The sequence below is a fragment of the Zophobas morio genome, unplaced genomic scaffold (assembly GCF_036711695.1).
Source record: "Zophobas morio isolate AGI-343-1 ecotype UQ-CSIRO unplaced genomic scaffold, CSIRO_AGI_Zmor_V1 ptg000011l, whole genome shotgun sequence".
Taxonomy (NCBI): Eukaryota; Metazoa; Arthropoda; class Insecta; order Coleoptera; family Tenebrionidae; genus Zophobas; species Zophobas morio.
In genome coordinates, this window is record NW_026972116.1 from 4587552 (window position 1) to 4601471 (window position 13920).

General features: G+C 38.3%; 1 protein-coding gene across 1 annotated transcript; it reads left to right on the forward strand.

Annotated features, from left to right (window-relative positions):
- The first annotated feature begins 8497 nt into the window (after positions 1-8497).
- LOC135127300 (uncharacterized) lies at positions 8498-13639 on the forward strand. Its single transcript, XM_064053744.1, has one exon. The coding sequence runs from the start codon at positions 8498-8500 to the stop codon at positions 13637-13639; it is 5142 nt and encodes a 1713-aa protein (XP_063909814.1).
- The last annotated feature ends 281 nt before the right edge of the window (positions 13640-13920 follow it).

Consider the following 13920-nt stretch of genomic DNA (forward strand, 5'->3'; position numbering starts at 1 on the left):
CTGTTAGGCGCTATCTCAACCGTATGGACACTTCTCAGAACACTAGGAAAACACTGACTCGATACTTGAGATATCATTTTACAAATATTAGTGTATATATGTATTAAAGAATTTTCGTTTTATGTAATAATACATAGTAATCTTTCACTTACAAAGTAATTTTTGGTTTTGATAATTAGAAATTAAGTGAAAGTATTGTTAGTTTTTGTGCATAAATCTTTCAAGTATTCAGAATTGCTTTATAAATTGATATACGAACCTTCAATGTGCTCAAAAGAATCCAAATTTCGCGACAGAACCCAGGTCAGTACGATGCTCAAAATTTTTAATCGGTTCGGATTCGGGGTCTCCATTTTTTTAATTGAACCATATTTTTTAGCTGAGCATTTTATCCCATTTTTCTCAATCTGTGCTTTGTTTCCCTTCTGTGATCAATAAATTCCAATAGAAAAAATCGTCGTTAGTGGGGTATTATGTTGAAAACTTATAGAAATTTTACATTTAGTTATATTAAATAATTATACACATTCTACAATTTTATTGTTTTTTTGAAAAATTGACTAATGCGCACGGATGATTTAATTCTGCTAAAACTCTGCAATATTAAATTGCTGATCTTGACAATTACTTAGCTGTTCGACTCAGCCTGTCAAGTTAATGGGATCTGTTAAAATACATTATAAGTTACAGCGTGTCGGATCGCTTGTCTGTATAGCCTGTAATTAATATCGGATTATAATTTCGATTGAACTTCCTTTCAAAGTGCCGTCAGTGCAGTAAACATTAAAGTTTGATGTCGATTTAGTTCGAACACATCCGCTCGAATTACGTGTCCGTGAAGTTGAGAAACAATACAAGGCGATAATGCTTGGCAACTTTCAACTAATACCCTTTTGAAGTAAATCCATAAAGTTAGATAACATATTGGGGGCCACTAATGACTGCTCAGACTTTTATCGGGGTTTTTGTTCGCCGGTGAGCGAAAAGGGGCCCAGGGGCAGCCGAACGAGAATAAAGATTAACTATCCGACAAAAGCCGTTGTCCCCACCGCAACTCAATCTCAGGCCAGATAAAGCAAAAATATCAAGGGACAAAAAAGCTCATACTACCAACTAATAGACCGGCTAGTTGCACAGAAAACTCTTGTTTACACAGCAACATCTGCATAGACGCGGCATGAATTTTAATAAGTTTTGTAAAAAATGTCATCAACAAAATAACTTGACGACATCACGAGCACGTTAATTTCATTTAACTGGAGAACTTTTACAACTAACAGAAGCGCTACTCTAAAACAAAAACAGTGGAGAAAAGAATGAAAATATTGCCCACCTTGGAAAGTGGAGTTGTGTGGGAGGATTTTTATGGCTGCCCTTAGTTCTAAGCCAGTTAAGCTGCAATGCCGTCGATTAGATCTAAGTCTTGTTGGCACAGCGATAGAACTTAAAGCTCATGCTTCGTCATCATTTCCGTTTGTTACATTTTCCATTAATTAACCTTGACATTTTCTGGATTTCAGATCTCAAGCTGAATTTTCTGTTTACAGTATAACCGAGGATTTAATTGAATCGTTAATTTCCGTAAACGAAAATCGTTGGAAAATTTGTTTTCTACTTCAAGATTCAAGAGATCGATTTTACTTATTTATAGCCACAAGAAGAAGCTGTAAATGTCTATTATTAGAGTATTACTTTAATGGTCTTATAATCCACGGTGTATAAAATGAGGACAAAATTTGTACTGAAAACGTAAAACGTAACAACTCCTTAAAACATGGATGATTCTCCAAATCGCTTTTTTATTACAAGTACAATCAACACAGATTCGTAGCGATTTTTTGGAAATGCATTAGATTTTTTTTATTTAAGTATAGTGCAGGAGTTTATTAAACTGGGAAATACTACTCACTTAATTTGTTCCTTATGAATGTTATTTTATAATTTACAAACAATACTGTTTCTAACGCTATAGAATTGGAAAATCGAGAATCGAAACGACTGGTGTTCAATTCAAAAAGTCATCAAGTTTCTTGGAGAGAAGAATTCAGCGGAAAACAAATGTAGTAAAAGTCCATAATATTGTGCATAAATAACATTTGATAGTTGTTTACATTTTTTGAATTTGTTTATTTTTGAGTCCTTGTACAGTTTATTCCCCTCTATTGAATTTTTTTCGTCAAATTCTTTAAAAACTCAGTTGTCTTTACAACTAAACATCAACAATTTCGTTCTTGGTGGTCCTGGCTTACATCTTAGAACACAAAGTGTTTCTGGTTCAGAGTTACTGTCGAAGTAATGTTAAAGTTGACGGAGAATTAATTTATCCCGTGCAGGCCTCTGTGGAATAATTTCCAAACGTTGCTATCGACGCTTGCAATTTAATAACACTTTGGACAAGGTAGTAAAGCTCATCTCAAAAACAGGGAGTCTTGTATGAAAATCTGAGAGTGAAGCAGCTAAAAAACGTACAGAAGAGGTTATTGCCCATGCACCGAAAACGTCTATTCGTCAGTTATAGTAGCAACTTAATCTTTCTGTTGGAACAATGCACGTTTGGTACGAAATGATTTGGAACTTTATCCATACCGTGTTACAGCGATTTAAAACTTGTTGCTAGTCGATTATCCAGGACGATTAGAGTTTGCAATAATTAGTTTGTGAATATAAACCACAATCGAGAATTGTGCAGAAGGTCATTTTTTGTAGTAAAGCAATGGTACCACGTAAATGGGTATATAAATTCGCAAAATATAAAGATGTGGAACCATGAAAATTCACATGAATTTATTGAACAATTGCTATAATTTGCAAAAATTTATGTCTGGATTGCAATTACCCACAGACAAATAATAATAATTGGAGCTCTGTCTGTTGAAGGTAAACTATGATCAAGACAATGTTTCAAACAGCTTTTACTCTGATCTTTTTTTAAAAACATTGAATGCAGCGAGATCTAGAACTGAAATTTAGAGCCATTTGCCAACAGAATAGAACTTGTATGCCGACACCAGACCGCCAAAAGATAAATTGGTAGGGTTCCTTATGAGACATTATCAGTTTAAAAAAAATGTACATATAAAAAGGGATAATAACAGACACAGTCTGTCCTGGATGCACTGAGGAAGAGAAAACATGTCCGACATTGGCCTCATACAGGAAATCCATGCTGGGAGATATCTGGTCTAGTATGCCAAAAATCAGAAAGGTTTCACCATCTATACAAGTTAAATGGATTGACAAACAGAGGAACAGAAAACACCCTGATAAACAGGGGAAGGCACAATAGGTCCAAAGACCAGACCTAAATGCCGGCTGGCTGTAGCCAGCCCCCGTATTTATAATACAGCCGTTTGCCAACCAACTACATGATGAGGGACGGCAGTATAGTAAGTATAAAGCTCAGATTCATGATACAGTGGAAACATACATTTTTTTAAGGCAGTTTTTAAATACAGATGTTGTTTGGAACCGTCGCTCCTGTGATTTGACAGCAAGTAATTTCTTTTTGTGGCCTCGTCTTAAAAACTGCGTTTTTGAAACGCATGTTTAAGTGTGGATGACACATTTTGTAATTTTGAACATTTTTGTTGCTTTTATTTAATACAAATAACATATGTCCTATTCGTCCCATTTTCTCATTCATATAACTTTAACAAGATTTTAAAACGGTTTAGTGGGATTAGTTTGTACCATCCTACGTTAGCTGCCATTTTACATGCATTTCAGTGTAGTCGATTACACATTAATCTGGGACAACTACTGTGAGCAATTTTTGCATAATTTACCTAAGCGGTGTAAAGCAACCCGGAAGTCTTCTAAAATGATTTAGTGAAGTATTATCTTCATTCATTTTCTTTTTAGCAATTGGGTGAAGTTTTTCATCACATATCTTTAAAAATCAATTGCTTAATTATTTATGGAAATTTCTGAACCCAGTTTTCACCACAACTTTTCAACCTACCTAACTCTATGACCTGGATAACATCGTCTATTTTTTTGTTGGAAATGAGAAGTATCTCATGTCTTGTGTCTGTAGACACAAGCTTCCTTTTACTGCATCTGACAAAAAAAGTCGACAATGTTTCCAGGGTAGCTTATAAAGTTTTTTATGTTGTAAACAGTGGTGAAAACCGTGTTTCAAAGTGTCCATGATTAAATGAGATATTGATTTTTAAAAATAGTGATGAAAAACTTTACCCAAAGCTAAAAAGAAGATGGTGATAAACCAATTAAAAAAAATTTCTCTTGCGTTATATAGAGAAAGTTGTGAACAGGTTGTGTTTAAAAGTTCATAACAACTGAGATTAAGTTAATCACGCATTTAACGAAGCGTTTAGCAACGCTTGACTGGCGTAGAGTCGATCACGTGGTACTTTAATGTCGTGTTAAAAATTAATTGCAATCAAATATGTAATTGAGTTTGGTAAACCGGGTCGAAGTCTGTTAATCACGAAGATATTACGAAAATGTATTGAAAAGTCCCGTACACTAAACGTACGGACTCCTAAAATAAGGTGCAACTAATCGTACTAATCTTCTTCTAGATTGGTTACAATTCGAGCTTTTCTGATTTCTAATAGTGGGACAGGTATAGCACTAATCACAGAAAAAAATATTAAATTTGAAATGTGTAGTAGATAATTGACAGTAAAGTAATTCGTTGATTGAAATTTCCGATAACTCTGTGATTTTAACACACATCGATATTTACAGCAGGAAATTCTAGTTGTCCCAGATTAATACGCAATCGACTGTACTTGTTCATAATGTTACAAAAATCAATGCCGACTTGAAAACTTTTTCAATCGAACGTCTTTTAGTCGGTAGTTATTCCACACTAACTGTCAAACCGAACGTGGAACGCGTTTTTGTTAACGTCATTATTTTTGAATTAAGCCTATTATAGGACTTTTTTATCATATGGTAAACTGAGTGTGTACTTGTCCTAATTATGTTTAGAATAAATTCACTAATTAAATTATTAATAATAATCTGTGAGTTTTTTTAGGTACCATGTGCAGGAAATCATCTCAGGACGTAAAAAAAATACACCACAACAATAAACTTGTCTTTTTGATTGTTTTTTATTTCTCTTCTGCGCGAGATCAAAGTATTTAAAATAAAAAACACAACACCTCTCACTGTGCTACGAAAAAATTGCAAATGAAATGTATATTTGCTATAAGACAATTGACTTTTCTCAAACTTCTGTTGTCACATTGAATGGCATTAAATGGTTTACGAATTCTGAGATTTAAATACTCTGCTGTAAGCATTCTCACTTAGACACGTTTACATTCATAAAAAGCTATACATATCATGATTATATGTATATATGTCGCCATATATTCTCTTTATGATCACGCATACCTATGTAGATGAGAAAAATACATTTATTTTATTATATTATATTTTTATTTAGAAGCGCTCACTAGAAAAAGTAGTCTTTTAGATAATTAATTATGTTACACGACCAATTATAATTTGTGGATGCGACACATATAGTCTGAGAGCTAACGACCAAGTTACTTTATATGTTTGAGTACTCATGAAAATCAGAATATAGGAATGCCCATTCTGGCAACTGATACCAAATGTGGCCCCGTTTGCTGATAGATTTTTGTTCCGGCACTTAAACGTATTCATCAGACCAATTTACTTTTCAACACTGTTGAAATAACACGACAAATGTCAAAAAAATATATGCAACTTTTAATTATTCAATTACCAACTTGAAGGGGTGGAAATGTTCTGGCAGCATATTTCTTCACGACAAATTAATATCTACTCATCTTCAAATGCCAAACTTGCTGGTTCACAAAAACTGACTGAATACAACTCGGATAAATTTGATAAATACTGAGAAATATGTATCTTTTAGAAATTGACTTTTTAATCGTGAATCCAAATTCATGATAGTGGCAAATTTGTAACTATTAAACAATATGTGGATACAGTTAAAATGTAAGCGCATTAATTTGAATAAACAACTATTTCAAATATTGGTAATGATTGATTGCATATATGAAATTGAGTGTTAATAATAACATATTATGAAGTATAGAGAAAAACACAAGTTGACAATATTTTCGCATAAAAAGACAATACTTATAAGCATAAGTAAAAATATTGTAAAAATGCGTTTTTCTATAGTTCGTATAAATAATAATAAACAAAAGTCAATATTTCGTGAAATGGTGGTACGATAGATTTCCCACACTAGTTCGTAATGAAAAAGCGAGTTAGCGGTTAGGATTTATAGAAGGTAAACAGTTTATATCCGCGTAAGGACACGAATTTAGATCAGCTGCAAAGATCCAGATCTACATCATTCTACATAGATAAATTTAGCATTTCACAAAAATGGAAATGTGGTTGACACCCGGACTTGAATAGAATTTGAAAATAATTGAGTAAACACCACTAACAACAATTACTTACATGTGGGTCTTTTTACTTTTTGGTAAAATCTTATTTAAAAACTAAAAATTGTTTAGAAAGTATATCGACAACTAACTGATCATTAGTTGGATCATCATACCAATCTATTTTTGTATATTAATTTGTGTACAATGTTTAAATCACCTTAGAAACATGAAAACCATTGCACAAATCCCAGCAACGGTGCAGTCGAAGTAAGCAGAGGATTTATTAAAACAGTTTTAAAGCTGTCAGTTTTCCAATAAAAAGATCGCAAAATAAATTGCTTCTTGCGCACGTAGTGCGGTGTTTTATTTCTCCTTCTAGTTCAACTGTTGATAAAGTTATTCCAGAACAAAATACAATTTAAGTTCGAGCACAATAGTTGAAAAAAAGTTCGAATTAATATTCTCCAGCGAGTGGTCTGGGAATAGAAATTAATTTGCAGCTGCTGAATTTGTGGCGTATAATTTGAGATTATTTCAAATTTAATTTTTAATCCAAACGCCGAAAAGTGTAACGTCGAAAGAAATTCCGCACAAGTTGGAAAATTCAATCAGAAAGTTGAAATGGACGTCTCGATTTTACTGCGAGTTTTAGAACCGGTAAAAACACGACTGCACTTGACTGAAACAATACACATGTCGAAATGAAGCGCTTCTGCTATATAGGTCTGTCAGCTTGAAGAAAAACTTAACCGGAATCTTTGTCGGCGTAAAAACCACGCACCCTGTCACACAAACCCAAGCTCTATGTCAGCTATAGGCTTTTTTATGCCGCGTTATTTTTTCTTTATCCTGTTCAGATTGAGTTACGTTGGAAACAGAAGCTACTGACAGACACTTAATCTCGGACATCAAACTATACCGGGTGTTCCAAACTTCGTTCCCTTATTAATTGGGTAAGTACGCCACAAAATCTAATTTAATCACAAGTTGAATGTGTGATACAGTTTTTCATGCATCCTAGTTAAACATTTCTTTATTCTATTAGAATGAAAAATTTTTGTAATTTTGATTTTCGCGGTAAATATAAATCAGTTTATACTACTTAATATAAGAAATTGAGTAAATATTCCTTAAGTGCAAATTTATTTAGGAAGTTGTCACAACAACTAATGTACTCAGTGAACACGCTGATGACAACCTATTAAATATTATCAATAATGCGTTGAAATCGGACAAGTTAAGAAAATAATGCAGTAAGCCTTTAAAATAAATATTATTAAACATTATGGATAACGTTCTTGTATACGTTATTTTGAAATAGTTAAAACAGTACTGTTCTTTCTAGAACATCTTTTAAGTTGAGTACCGTTGATCCTATTTAAATATCTTTGTCAAACAAAAGTCATAACAGCTTAATTGTCCTCTTAATTGCTTAATCAAAGGTGTAAGAGAGAGAATGCCTATTTTTGCATCCCATAATATTGCTAGCCCAAAAAAAGGTCGAATTTCGACAGAACTTCCTTCGCCCTTGAGGTATAATCCGACAAATCCAGCTTCTTTAAAAAATTATGAAATTTGATTTTGCGATGTTCGTTTTATGATAACCTCTTTTAAGTAAAAACTAGCGGCGTAAATAATATCCTCGCAGACCCTGCTGGAAGCGCAAACTCATTCTTACGCTCCCAAGTACGGACAATGAAAAACATAGTTAAAGCAGATAACCAATGGCATAAAATGTCCTCTAAGCACTAATAACAAACTCAACTCAGGTGTTTATACATCGAAAGAATGTCACGTATAAATTAGTGTTCGAACAATAATTGCTCCATTCCGGCGCACGCGCGAGTGAGCGGAAGTAGTACGCTACTGAACGTACAAGGTGCATGAGTGAACGGTTTTTACTCTCACGTGTTCCTCGTTGTGCTTCTCAAAATCAGGCTACCAAGAACCAGGGGCCCCTGTCACCTACAGCAGGATACTCCAGGTTAGTGGTACTTCTCAGTTATTCTCGGTCCTTCGCGCAAAGTTAATTCACGGCACCCCGCGTGCACATTTGGTCCTAATCGGAGCCGGATCATAACCTCACATTTATCGGTTTCTCGGTCGACGCTTTATCGCGTATCGCCGCAATGACTAACGAAGAAGTGTTGCAATCTCAAATTAAGAAGCTCGCCGTACTGAAATCTACACGGGAAAAGTTATTTGCTCAAGTTCAAAACTGTTATGACTCCGTGAAGAGAACCACCGTTGATACAGCTCTTCAGTTCAAGCCTCGGTACGAAAAACTAGAGGTTATTGAGATAGAAATGGATAAGACTCAGAATGCAATTATTCAGCTAAATGCAGATTTATTGGATAATCGCCATGCTCTCGAAGTCTGTAAGGTGCAAACAGCTTTCGATGATTTACTATTTAACACACGTGGTCGTTATTTAGACCTGGTGAAGACACAACCTCCGCAGCAAACCAGCAGTAATTCGGTCGCCAACAGCAACCAGCATTTGCCCAGAATAAATATCCCTACGTTCACCGGTCGCATCGAAGAATGGTCGGCGTTTTTCTCACTGTTCGATTCGGTTGTCCACAAAAACGATGCGTTATCAGAAGCTGAAAAATTCCAGTATTTGCGCTCTTATCTGCGAGATGACGCATTAACAGTCATTGCCAATTTTCATTTAACCCCCGAAAATTACGCACTGGCGTATGAGGCATTGCAACTTCGCTACCAGAATAAAAGACGGTTGGCGACTCACTACGTCAATCAAATTCTAGGTTTTACTCCTTTATCATCCCCAAGTTCTAGCAGTTTGAGACATTTTTTGAATATTCATTCGAATTCCATTAATGCTCTTAAGGCTTTGAATCTTCAAGACCTTGGTGATTTTTTGCTGTTTCAATTATCGTTTGCAAATTTGGATCCTGTATCTAGAAAAGCTTTTGAGAATAGGCAAAGTTCAAATTCCGTTCCCAGCTATCAGGCGTTAATTGATTTCATAACGGATCAGAATCGAACGTACGAACTTCTCTCTCAGGACACAAAATCACCGAAATGTAAATCTCTATCAGTTAAGTCATTCCGTGCTTCACTCATGACAAATGCCAAATCCGATGCCCCCTCTACGTGCTCTGTCCCGTGCGTGCTCTGCAAAGGTTCACATCCCTTTCCGGCATGCAGCGAATTTCTCCAGAAAACAAATGAACAGAAATATGATACGTTGAAGAGATTGAGACGATGTTTCAACTGTTTGGGTGCTCATAATCGAAATGAATGTCAATCTCGTAAAACTTGTCGTATTTGTCACAGCAACAAGCATCACTCCGTGTTACACCAGGACTCCAAGGCGGATACCTCCGAAACTAGTACTTCTCCCTCTGTAGAGGAAAGAAAATCTCCCGTTGTGTTTTCGTGCAAGACCTCAGCGGAGCGCAACACTGTTTTACTAGCGACTGTGACAGCCCAGATCCAAGACTGTAAGGGAGATTATCACAAGATAAGAGCTGTGGTTGATCCCGGCTCTCAAGTATCAGTGATTACTTCATCAACGGCGCAACATTTGGGATTAAAAAGAAGCAGATCTCCCATTGAAGTTACTGGCATCGCCAGTTTTCCTGTCCGAACTCAAGGTCTCATTCGTACCACTCTACGCTCTAGAACTCGTGCTGATGTCGTAAACGTTCACGCTGTTGTACTTTCGGATATTCCTAATAAATTTCCTAGTCAGACGTTACCTTCTCACATTAAGGATCAGTTCAGTCATCTAACGTTAGCTGATGAAAACTTCCATCAAGCTGCTCGAGTTGAATTCTTAATTGGAGCAGATCTATATCCTCACATTTTATGTAATACGCAGCCTAATGTTATTCAAGGACAACCCTCTGCCATTGACACAATCTTTGGATGGATAATTATAGGCTCGATTTCATCTTCAACAAATTCCCCCTTGTGTTCTCTTCTCACATGCACCGATTCTCTTGATGATACCGTTCGTAAGTTTTGGGAAACTGAGACTCTCGCTGATAACCTTTCAGTCTCCAATCCTGAAGATGACTTTTGTCAATCTCATTTCAAGGACACGCACTATCGCGATCGCTCAGGCAGATATGTGGTATCAATGCCAGTCCGTGAGCAGCGCTCGCCGCTTCTCAGCAACCGAGAGACAACTCTGAACACTTATCTCAAAATGGAAGCTCGAATGTCTCGGCGTCCCCAACTCAACGCTGCTTATATTACTTTTCTCCAAGAATACCGCGATCTCGGACATATGCAACTAGCCGCACAACCTTCCATGTACGTAATGCCTCATCATTGTGTTCAAAAGGACACTAGTTCAACTACCAAAGTGCGAGTTGTGTTTAACGGATCCTCCCCTGACTCAAACGGGACAACGCTTAATCAGCAACTTCTGCCCGGTCCTAAGCTACAAAAGGATTTGAGCCACATTCTCATGAATTTTCGCCTTCATGCTATAGCAGTCACAGCGGATATTCGACAGATGTATAGACAGATTTGGTTGAATCCAAAGCAACGTTATCTCCAGCACATATTCTGGAGGCCAGATCCCGCTTCTAATGTGCAGGAGTATGAGTTAAAAACAGTGACATATGGTTTAGCACCATCAGCATATCTTGCTCAACGTGTCCTTCTCCAGCTCGTCGAGGACGAAGGGCGTGAGTTCCCATTGGCAGTACAAGCTATCACAGAAAGCACCTATGTGGACGATATTGCGCATGGTGCCTCTACAGTTGAGGAAGCGAAGTCGCTACAGTTACAACTCGCAAACCTACTCAATCGTGGCGGTTTCCAGCTGAGAAAATGGGCTAGTAATGATCCAATTGCTCTAGATCATGTTCCAGAACAGCATCGTGAATCTCCGTTGAATTTCTCAAGTGACGATCCTTCTATTAAGATTCTTGGATTACGGTGGGATCCTCGGTCTGATACTTTCACCTATTATGTACAAGAATTTGATTCTCAAGTTACCAAGCGCACTGTTCTTTCTTATATCGCTCGAATCTTTGATCCCATGGGGTGGTTATCTCCAATTGTATTTTGGGCTAAGCATTTTCTGCAACAGATATGGATCTCTAAAGTGGGCTATGATGATATCCTGCCGCCTTCCCTATCGGAGGCTTGGGGAAGGTTTGCTTCTCAAATGCGGTGTCTCCGCGCACTTAAAATTCCTCGATACATTCTCCAAAGTTTGCCACGTTTGCTCTTGGTGGGATTCTCGGACGCTTCCTCTAAAGGATACTCCGCTTGCATCTATTTACATGCGTATGATTCCAGTAGCACTTGTAGCAATTATCTTTTGAAGGCCAAGAACAAAGTGGCACCCCTCAAGACATTGACTATTCCTCGATTGGAACTCTGTGGAGCGTTGCTATTATCTAGACTACTTCGTGATGTGATTAAATCTCTTAAAGCCGTAAGATTTGAAAATGTTCATCTCTATACCGATTCTCAGATTGTCCTTGCATGGCTCCACACCTCTCCTCATCTTCTCAAAACCTACGTGGCCAATCGTGTAGTTCGCATATTAGAGCATACATCTCTTCACCAATGGGCACACACAGTGTCGAATCAAAATTCAGCCGACTTTGCGTCTCGAGGATTATTTCCCGAAGAGATCATGGATTGTCATTCCTGGTGGAATGGACCAGATTTTATGCAGAATCCGCCGTCCAAGTGGCCCGTAAGAGACGAAAATTATGTCGCACCCGAAGAGCTCCCGGAGCGTAAAAACGATCCTATAGTTTTGCGCATCCAAGCCGACCCAGAAAATCCTCTGTATGAAGTTGTGTCACGATTTTCTTCATTGAGTAGACTACAACGCGCTTTCGCATTTATTCGCCGATGGCTACTCCGAATAAGATGTCCCGAGATGAAAGGTCCACTCTCAAGCGAAGAGATGCGATACTCGACCTTATTGCTTGTGCGTCTCACACAGCAAAACCATTTTCCTCTGCTCATAGAAGAGTTGCGTTCCAAAGGTCACACCACAACTCCATTAAAGAAGCTGTTCCCATTCTTGGATGCAATGGGTATAGTTAGGGTGGGCGGACGGCTACGACACTCCGCCCTTCCCCTAGATGCGAAACACCCTCTGCTTTTACCTCAGAAAGCTCATCTCTCGGCGTTAATTTGCGACTACTATCATCTGTACGCTTGCCACGCTGGACCTAGAAGCGTGCAGACGCTTATACAGCAGAAGTTCTGGATAATATCGATTCGATCCCTCCTACGGCAGCGCATTTTTCGCTGCATTCGCTGTTTTAAGTTTAAATCGAAACCTGTATTTCCCTTCATGGCTGATCTACCACCAGCTCGAGTTCAATCTAGCAAACCGTTTTCCTCTGTTGGCATTGACTTTGCCGGACCCTTCACGGTCAGGGAAAGTCGTCGACGTAAGGCCCACACATACAAAGGGTATCTCTGTTTATTCATATGTATGTCTACGAAAGCGGTCCATTTAGAAATGGTCTCGGAACTCTCCACGAAAGCCTTCTTAGCCTCGCTCAACAGATTCACCGCACGCCGTGGTCTACCCTCTGACATATACTCTGATTGCGGACGTAACTTTATCGGCGCCGCTCGCCACCTGAGGGAGGTGAGTCAGTTTCTACGTTCGCACTCCTCTGAGATAACGAGTTCCTTAACTTCTTTGGAGATAAAATGGCATTTTAACCCTCCAGCCGCTCCCAATTTTGGCGGCCTATGGGAGGCTGCGATCAAATCCGCAAAGAGTCTCTTGTATCGATCAATCGGCACCTCTCTCTTAACTTTCGAAGAGTACAGCACGCTATTTTGTAAGATTGAGGCGGTATTGAACAGCCGTCCTTTATGTGCCGTCACCTCTAACCCAGAAGACGCTGTAGATTACCTAAGCCCTGGACATTTCTTAGTCGGCAGACCTTTATTGCAACCTCCTGAAGCTCCCTTGGAGGACAACTTGAATTGGACCTGTCGGTGGCAACTACTCTCCCAGCTGTATCAGCGGTTCTGGAAGAGGTGGTCTACGGAGTATCTCCATACTCAACTCCAACGTCAGAAGTGGAATAAGGATCAACCAAACATTCAACCCGGCGCCATTGTCGCATTGTATGGCGCAGAAACTACCCCCCTTTCATGGCCGTTAGGACGCGTACAAGAGGTACATCCTGGAACCGATGGAGTCGTCCGTGTGGCCACAGTGAAAACCGCGACCGGTTTATATACGCGTCCGGTAAACAAGCTCGTGATTCTCCCAACCCAATTCTCAATGGAGAATTGAGTGAACTCTCATAATGTACATAAGGAACTCTCTTTAATTTTCGTTTAATTTTTCGTTAAATTTTGTTAAAATTTGGTGGGCGGTTATGTTCGAACAATAATTGCTCCATTCCGGCGCACGCGCGAGTGAGCGGAAGTAGTACGCTACTGAACGTACAAGGTGCATGAGTGAACGGTTTTTACTCTCACGTGTTCCTCGTTGTGCTTCTCAAAATCAGGCTACCAAGAACCAGGGGCCCCTGTCACCTACAGCAGGATACTCCAGGTTAGTGGTACTTCTCA